The sequence below is a fragment of the Rhamphochromis sp. 'chilingali' genome (assembly GCF_963969265.1).
Source record: "Rhamphochromis sp. 'chilingali' genome assembly, chromosome: 5".
In the NCBI taxonomy this organism is placed as follows: domain Eukaryota; kingdom Metazoa; phylum Chordata; class Actinopteri; order Cichliformes; family Cichlidae; genus Rhamphochromis; species Rhamphochromis sp. 'chilingali'.
The window spans coordinates 37280645-37290053 of NC_137932.1; the positions used below are offsets into that span (position 1 = coordinate 37280645).

Below are 9409 nucleotides of genomic sequence, written 5' to 3' on the forward strand. Positions count from 1 at the left end.
ATTGGCTCGCTTGAAATGGGTACTGTTATGTTAACAGGGAGTTATAAAAGACCAGGAGCAGGAGATGGTGATATGCAGAAAGCATACTCACTCTGTACTCACTAATTATTAGTCGTCAGTAATCTCAGAGTGACTTGAACAATGTTCAGCTACATTCTGCACGTGCATTTATGAATAGTTTGTGTTTTTTCTCATTTGAAGAGGATCTTAAATGGGGAAAATGATGATAATACAACACATCATGTCATCATCACGAGTTTTGTTAGACAAATTAAAAGTCTATTTGTACACAAAGCAGTGCCAATAAAATGCAAAGTCAGTGGTCTCTTGTGTAACTGCAGCCCTTATCTTTCAATCCTAAAAGGTCCAATATTTCCTGGTCTGTAGTGTGGCTACATTTTTGTTAATACTGATCTGTAGTAGTAGCTATAACCAGCTTTGCAGCACTGCAGTCTTTGTGGAAAGGCTGTCATGAAGGTCAGTCTTGCATCATTCATTTCTGACAGTTGCCATAATACCGTAAAGCCCTGCACTGCTGTTGCCTCTTTCTCACAATAAAAAACAAGACAAAACAAAGCAAAAGATTCACAGTCATTCCTGCTGTGTGCTGCAAAAGCAAGAAGGGGTAAATGCTTTTGTTGGTTACCACTGGCTGTGAAGTTGTGCCTCTAACCTGCTTTTGACTGCTGCCACTGGGACACTGGTTGACCATGAGTTATTACAGCGTTGCTATGGAGATATTATTTATGAGATACTATCATGATAGATGTAAGCATATATATATATATATATATATATATATATATATATATATATATATATATATATATATATATATATATATATATATATATGTTCATTTATTTATTTATTTTTTGTCCTGTCGCCTTCCCCTCACCTCCAACTGGTCCTGATCCTGCCCAGGGAGGGGCAGGATCAGGACCAGTCGGGGGCCAAAACCAGGCCCCTCCCTGGGCCTGGTTTTGGTGCAGGTTTCTTCCTGTTAAAAGGGAGATTCTCCTTCCCTCTGTTTCCAAGTATTTTGCTCACAGGAGGTCGCCTGATTGTTTGGGTTCTCTCTGTGATATTGTAGAGTCTTTAACTTACAGAGCATCTCCCTATTTCGACAGGAACAAAGCACAAACTGCTTGACAGAGTAGAAAAACTTCAACGGCACGCTGTAGTGACATTGGAAAACATGGCGAGAGAAAACAGGTGAGTTTATAAGAAACGCTCAGTGCATCATGCAAAGTCCCCCAGCACACCAAGCCTATAGCAGTATAATACAAAGCTTGTAGGATTTTGTTAATTAATGTATTTATTCATTTTTGCATTTATTAAAATAAGGCACATTCTGATCAGTCCTGCTGCCAATAGTCAAATACCTGTCAGTAACTGTCACTGCCACTAGAGGGGCGGTTTCCACAGTTTGTTACAGCTGGAAAAGTATTAAAATGCACATAATCATTTTAAATAATATTATCTTGTAGTTAATTTCTACTTTTTGCTTTCATATGTTTGGTTGGAAAAACTGTAATTTATGTCCATGTCGATTTTAAATTTATAGCACAATTTTTAAAGCAACAATAGATTTAATAGAAAAGTTTAAAACGTAAGTTTAATCTTATAAGTAAGACCTATAAGATTAGATTTCATAAGATTTCTGTTTTTATTAATGAATAATAAAGGATGTAAGACAGAAACGTGTTAATAAACGTTTGTTACACAAAGAGCAACACCAGCCTGATTCTTGAGATGCTTTTTAAACTTTCAGCTGTGATTTAATCTGACCTAGCATCAGAGCTACCTTCCCCTTTAGGTTCTATTTTAAAACGCTGGACCAGTTAGAAATTTCTCATCTGAAGATATGAACGTGTTTGTATTGACTGTGAAAATATGACGTTTTAAAACAACCTTAACTGACATCCGCTCTTCACTGCAATTCAGTACCTACACCACCCAACCAGAGTGGGACATTTTGGAGGTAAATCTCCTGAAAAGTTCTCTGGTGGGTCCATGACATGACTGCATTTTAGTGCTGCAGAATAAGAGTAATGTTGTATTGTTTCACATATCAAAGGCTGAACAAATCAAGTGCCTCGTGTGAGAAAGAGAGGTAGGTGGATGAAAACATGCTGTGGTGATGACTCTCACCGAGGAGCCAGCCCCTCTCTGCCTCACCTAATGGGAGTGAAGTGGATGATGAGCAACCTGGGCAGAGGGGCCTGACCAAAAGAAGACCATCTGCCTGTAGTGACGCTGGCTAACACAGGGTTTATAAGCTTGAAGTTAAATGGAAGTCCTTGGTGGGAAACAAATGAATGAAGATCCTGAAGTTATTCCCATTGTGCTAATCAGGAGTTTTATGATAAATCCATTGCTATTACAGCTGCAACCTATCTTCAGTCGATTGCTCTGCTCTTCACACTCCCCAAAAACATCTTTGTTTGACCAAAGGTGCAAAATCCAAAGATTAAGACTCACTCAGATGGAAAACACTCACATTACAGGAACTGCATGAAGCTGCTGAATTGCCACATTTATCAATAAAATTGTTATTACTGTTATTATTGTTGTTACTGTAATACTCCTTCACAGCATGATGTGTCACTGTTAGTTAGCTCAATAACACCATCGTACTCCTATAATATAATTTACAATGTATATAACACATACATAACGTATATGGAGTTGTGTTTTGGACACAATATTCTGTCAGTCATAACATCAAAGCTCCAGTGGAATGGTAAATGGTCTGTATTTGTATAGCGCTTTACTAGTCCCTAAGGACCCCAAAGCGCTTTACACATTCAGTCATCCACCCATTCACACACACATTCACACACTGGTGATGGCAAGCTACACAGCCACCCTGGGGTGCACTGACCCTACTTGGACAGTCTTGGTCGTTGTGTCCTTGGGCAAGACACTTCACCCGTTGCCTACTGGTGGTGGTGGTCAGAGGGCCTGGTGGCACCAGTGTCCGGCAGCCTCGCCTCTGTCAGTGCACCTCAGGGTGGTGCACTGACTGGTGGTGTTATGGTTGGCGTAATAAGCAAATGCTTCAGCCAATACCTTTTGATTAGCCTTGTCTCATGCTTTCTTGCTTTGTGGTAGATCTTTGTTCTGTTTTCACTGAGATATTTGAATGCTAATCAATAAAAATCAAATCAATCAAATGTATAACGGTCAAGGCGAACTCCCAACTCTTTAGCCATGATCGCCCCACAACGGCAACATGTGAGTACTATTTGAAAAAGAGCTCCTGCAGTGTTTGAGTTTGTGAGCAGAGCTGGCAAAACATCTGGGGAAGTGTATTTACTTGATCATTTGAAGGATGCGAAACAAATATTAAGCTCACATTTATAATAGTACACTGTTTGCAATGCAGGAGTAAAGGCCTAACTACTTCTTAGAGTAGTGGCTTTTAATCTGCTTATCCCTTTGACTGAACTGTTCCAATGTTGTGCAACAGGAGCCAATGTGCAGCATTTGTGATTAAGAGCAAATGGCAATGGTTAACTTCAGCATGTCCATTTAGAGAGCAGAGCAAAACAAACACCTCTCACTCTGCTGATAATTCTAGATCCAAGGGATCCCACAGGTTTATCGCTGCTTTTGGAAATTAGATTTAATGTTAAGTGTGTGCTGCTGAATAACAATATCACAATATCTGCCTGGCTGAGTGTGGTGGAAAAGCGCTGCATCAAAACCTTGTTTTATGACATTTATTATTTCTATTTCCTTTGCTCAAATGGTGCGTGTCAATGCTGCTGTCAATTTTATTGTAAACAAAAAAAACCCAATCGTACTGTAATTTCTGGTAACTTACATTACTATAAAATTTATAGTAACCTGTTTAGAGTAGGGATTGCACTTTCATGTATTAGTCATTATTTACATGTACAGAAAAAAAAACTGTGACTACAAACTAAATAATCCCCAGATTATGGGGGAAGGTTTCGAGATTGTATTTCTACAAGTGCTTTTCCCCTCAGCATGGACTGTTAACTTGCATTCAAACAAAGCCTGTTCAACCCCAAACACTACTCAGTACTACTTGAATTACAAACTGAAACCAAAAAGCTTCCAGTATGTGTAAATAAATCTGTATATTCAAACTGAGACATGCTGAGGTTTCAGAAAAGGAAATCCGGTTCTAGGGGTTAGTTTAACTACACATTTAGATAGACATGTTAATATGAGAAAACAAAGATGAGTTTCAGTAGTACGTCTCAGTTTTTCTACAATGCTGCTGTAGTAAATAACAAATAAATCCATCAGCATGGCTCTTTGAACTTAAATTCTAAGAAATTCATGTGTCAAATTACAGAAAAACTTCTGCTAGCTTATTGTCTAGACCAGGATGTCCAACTCAAGGCCTCAAAGGCCGGTGTCCTGCAGGTTTTTGATGTATCCTTGATCCAACAGAGCTGATTTAAATGGCCAAATAACCTCCTCAACATGTCTTGGCGTTCTACAGAGGCCTGGTAATAAACTAACCATTTGATTCAGGTGTGTTGACCCAGGGTGACATCTAAAACCTGCAGGACACCGGCCCTCGAGTTGGACACCCTTGGTCCTGACTGTAATTGTAAAACAGAAGGGTTTTCTTAATTTGAAGATAAAGTGCTATTTTTTCCATTTTGGATCCACTGTGAAAAACATGCATTTCTAAAATGATAAAGAAAAACAAAAAATATCTCTATCATTTGTTTATCTACGACTTAATTACTTTGGTGTGGTATGGATACCCTGGTGCAGGTGTCCCCAACTGCAGGCCTCGAGGGCAAGTGTCCTGCAGTTTTTAGATGCGTCCTTGATCCAACACAGCTGATTCAAATGGCTAAATTACCTCCTCAACATGTCTTGCAGTTCTCCAGAGGCCTGGTAATGATTCAGGTGTAGACCCAGGGTGAGATCTAAAACCTGCAGGACACCGGCCCTGGAGGCCTGGAGTTGGACACCCCTACCTTGGTGGATCTTGATCAGCAGAAAAAGCTGTAAACGTTATAAGAAAAAAAAAGAAGTCCAAAATATATGTCCTCATTTGCAGTTTCCAAAGCCGGTGGCCAAAGGGAGTCCCTGTTGGACCGATTCTGGCCCCCAGGCCTTAGGTTTATTTCCCAGTGAGTGAAACATCTTGTTGTCAGAGGATCTTGGGAGCTCTTGTGTGTGCGCACTCCAAACTCTCAAACTCCCGTCGAGTCAGCACTTTAACCCAGATATAAACCGCGACCTCCCGCCTTCCCCTCCTTCTGTGTGGAGACCCGGCCTGTCAAACCGTTCACCAGAGCCGAACTGCATCAAAACAAAATGACCACCTCTGCTCAGCCCATATTCTCAAAGGGAGAGGACTGCAAGGCCACCTGGCACGACGCTAGCGCGGGCTACAATGAAGCCGACACGCACCTGGAGATCATGGGAAAGCCTGTAATGGAGCGCTGGGAGACGCCGTATATGCACTCCCTGGCCACTGTTGCTGCCTCAAAAGGTAAAAGCGGTTACTTGTATGAAGTGGCTTGTCCTTTGTCGGACACTGTACTCTGCGTCATGCGGTTTGTCCGATAATGGAGTCAGAAGGCACCGTATGGAGTCGGCGCAGCAGGCACACACGTACTATTTGTACGTCCAAAGGATACTATATGAAAACAAACTGTGGTCAGATGAATGAAAAATCATGACATCACGTGGGAGAAAACCAAACAGGGGGAAATGTATGTTGATATTATTTTTCAACTATACATACATGTTACTTAGTTTGAATGGAGTTTTCACACATATTAGAGCTTTTCTCTTCATTTACGGTTACTGATCTTGTGAGCACATGTGGCAGTGTGGTCAGTACTGGTGAGTACTACAACAGCTGTTACTTCACTCCAGGGACAGAGCCAAGAAATCAGTCTGGGGGGGTCATCCGCTTTTAGCTATATGTGAAAATAGACTGATCCACATGACCTCACAGACAACATGTGCACACAGCAGTCTGCAGAATTTTGCAAAATTGCACAACTTTCTCACACTTGAAAGTGTTATTATTTGTTTAGGTGATTCAAATTGTTCTTCTAATGAATGCATGCTTTAATCAGTGTGACTTCCATTGCACATTGCACAGCGTTGTTAGACTGGGGTTGTTTTACATTTACACTGTAACTTTACCACTTGTTTTACAAAATGACTTTACCTGTACGTGGAACAGTAGCGCTTCTTATGTTTTCACCTGTCAATACAAGTAAAAATCTTATCTTGCACAGCCCAGATACTTTTCATTCACTTTCACTAAGTTTTATTAATATTTTTTTAGATATTTTTACCTCATCTGCACACATTGTTCTGGGACTACACAAAAACGAATACATTGAAAAGTGTGAAAATAACACTCAGCTCCTCTGATAGATCTTCAAAAATACAAAAAAAAATCTCCTATGAAAGGGTCAGGCAATAACTAAAAGGCTTCAGCCCACATCTATTTATATTCCACTCTGAAAGGAAATTAAACCCTTTGGCCTTTCTGTTCAGCCACAAGTCTGAGTGTTATCATGAAAATCAACTTCAGTACTAGAATTATCACAGACGTGTCCTGTAAAGATACCACATGTAAGAAAAACGGTAATATGATAATGGCTTCCCCCTAACCTAGCTTAGCTGGAAAAGACATTTTGACAGCACATCTGTGCAGTTATGCAGAAATACTTTGACAGCCAAGTTGCTGAATCTTTAGCAACATCTTTTGTTTCTGTTTTGAATGTTTTGGTAGGCGGTCGGGTGCTGGAGATTGGTTTCGGCATGGCCATCGCTGCCACCAAACTCGAGTCTTTCCCCATTGAGGAGCACTGGATCATCGAGTGCAACGATGGAGTCTTTGGCCGCCTGGAGAACTGGGCAAAGGCTCAGCCACACAAGGTCAGTAGGTCTGATGAATCGATAGGACACTAAGACATCAGCTGATCTACCTGCATGCAGGACTAGCTTATAGTAAATTTTACTGTTCCTGGCCTTACATGCTGATTAATGTTGCTGCAGGTCGTCCCTCTGAAGGGCCTCTGGGAAAATGTTGTCCCCACTCTGCCAGATAACCACTTTGATGGTGAGACAGATGAAGCTTAAGCTGTTTTCATATTTAAGAGTTATATTTTGTTTTTGTTAAAGGATAAAAATGCATTAAAAAGTGTGATTGACCTGCTGCTAACACACTGTCCTCCTCTCTCAGGTATCCTGTATGACACATACCCTCTGTCAGAGGAGACGTGGCACACTCACCAGTTTGATTTCATCAAGGTAGGTAGTTGAACCTACCTGTGTGTACTTGTAAATACTTACAGTAAGTTACACACAAGGAATAAAGTAAAGAAAGTAGAACAATTTGAATGACCTATGTTTGAAGAGATCAGTTCATCTGTAGTGTGGAGAGGCCTTTGGTCATATAGCCTTGTATGCTTACACACAAGGAAGGGCTGAGGGTTTTTTTTTTTTGGTTTTTTTTTTGTGTGTGTGTCTTCTATAGGGTCATGCTCACAGGCTGCTGAAACCCGGTGGTGTCCTCACCTACTGCAACCTGACCTCCTGGGGCGAGCTGCTCAAGACTAAATACGACAACATTGAGAAAATGTTTGAGGTTGGTGCAGTTGCTAATAGACATACTGACATTTAATGAGATATAATTGCGTTGCCTATCAGTTTCTAATGCATTATATGCTTAAAACGAGCAGTGCAGAACCGGGAACGTTGTTGCTGTCAAAGTATCTGCAAGCGCTATGTTGCAAAAGGAGGACGAGCACATAAAAAAACAGATGCGTGTAATTTCAACACGATTTACAAATGATAAATTATTGATTCATAAAATGTGATTTTAATTTTAAATGCACATCAGCTGAAGATTGAACCGGTTGGTCCACTCATAAACACGTCTCAGGCCTGTGAGTCTAGGACTCGATTAATTCGTCAGTGTAGCACAGCACCTGGATTGGTTGAGGCAATCTCTGGAAGGTTAATGATAAACAGGAGCGTTCTTTAGAGGCCGATAACGCCGTGAGACGCCTCACGCTGACCGTCTCTCTCCCCTCCCGTTAATGATTTCCAGGAGACCCAGGTGCCTCATCTGGTCGAAGCAGGCTTCAAGAAGGAGAAGATTAGCACCACCACCATGGACATTGAACCACCCAGTGAATGCAAATACTATTCCTTCCGCAAGATGATCACTCCCACTGTTGTAAAAGAATAAAGTATAAAGACACCAGTGTAGCTTTTTTTTTTTTTTTTTTTTTTTTTTTTTTTTTTTCTCTAACGTGCCTTTTCCTCTGACCTCTGCCATATATATATATATATATATATATATATATATATATATATATATATATATATATATATATATATATATATATATATATATATATATATATATATATATTTTTTCAATAAACTCCATCCAACTCCACTCCTTTACACATCCTTGTAATTACTTTGTCATGAGTTTGTCTCCCTGGTTGGTTTTAATATAACATTTCAAACGACTTCTGGAGCACAGCGTCGTTTTTAGCTCCAGTTTTGGGGGTCTGCACAATCACCTAGCTACAAATATATTTCTGTAACAAACGTGAGACAACGGCAGAGTTACATTTACACCCCACTGAGACTCACCTGTTTCAGGTCTTTAATCACACAGCATCTCACACCATGCGTAGCCCAGTTTCAGACCAGCGAATATATCACTGCATGTTCAAAGACATGCTTTGTAATGAGTTTCACAAAAGTGTCCACCATGAAAAGTCTGTAAACTTATATTTATGTGAAATCTGTCTTTATAATGCCAAATCGGTGCAAAAGTTTCCAGTAGTATTTCAGAAGTTATACTGTATGTATGCACTCATTGGCCACTTTGTTAGGAACACCTGGTCACTTGCTCGTTAAATGCTGATATCTAATCACTACTGACATGGCAGCTGCTCTGGTGCACTTAGACATATAGACATGGTCAAGACAACATGCCGAAGTTCAAACTGAGCATCAGAATGAGGGAGAAAGGTGACTGAACGTTTCAGAGTGTTTCAGGAACTGCTGAGATTTTCCCCACGCAGCCATCTCTATGGTTGCCTTGTTGAAGTGAGCGCTCAAAGGAGAAAGGTCAGACTGCTTTGAGCTGATAGGAAGACAACAGTAAATCAAGTAACCATGAGTTACAAACTAAGATATGCAAGACCACCTCTGAGACTTTTGGATGGTAGGGTGAGACCCTGGCGTAAACGGTCCATGAAACCATGAATCCATCTTGCCTCGTATCCACAGTTCAGCCTGCTGGTGGTGTTTTGGTGTGAGGGGGATATGTTCTTGGCACGCTTTGGGCACCATAGTACCAACTTAGCATTGTTTAAACACAGCCTGCCTGAGTATTGTTGCTGACTGTGTCAGTTAG

The 9409-nt window shown here is 40.5% G+C and overlaps 1 protein-coding gene across 2 annotated transcripts; it reads left to right on the forward strand.

The window, feature by feature from the left end:
- Positions 1–5045: 5045 nt before the first annotated feature.
- Positions 5046–8236, forward strand: gamt (guanidinoacetate N-methyltransferase). 2 transcript variants are annotated; one of them, XM_080883690.1, is made up of 6 exons: positions 5046–5494; positions 6758–6903; positions 7024–7087; positions 7211–7278; positions 7505–7615; positions 8081–8236. In XM_080883690.1, exons 1-6 carry the CDS (start codon positions 5317–5319, stop codon positions 8219–8221), a joined length of 708 nt encoding a protein of 235 aa, XP_080739816.1. In that variant the 5' UTR covers positions 5046–5316; the 3' UTR covers positions 8222–8236. The 2 variants fall into 2 exon arrangements, with proteins under 2 accessions (XP_080739816.1, XP_080739817.1); XM_080883691.1 differs by lacking the exon at positions 5046–5494 and adding an exon at positions 5631–5717.
- Positions 8237–9409: the final 1173 nt, after the last annotated feature.

Excerpts from the sequence above, each read along its gene's own strand:
- gamt (XM_080883690.1), top strand. The coding sequence starts at position 5,317 with ATGACCACCTCTGCTCAGCCCATATTCTCAAAGGGAGAGGACTGCAAG. Across the intron at positions 5,495-6,757 it reads CACTGTTGCTGCCTCAAAAG|GCGGTCGGGTGCTGGAGATT; the intron begins GTAAAAGCGGTT and ends ATGTTTTGGTAG. Across the intron at positions 7,616-8,080 it reads ACATTGAGAAAATGTTTGAG|GAGACCCAGGTGCCTCATCT; the intron begins GTTGGTGCAGTT and ends AATGATTTCCAG.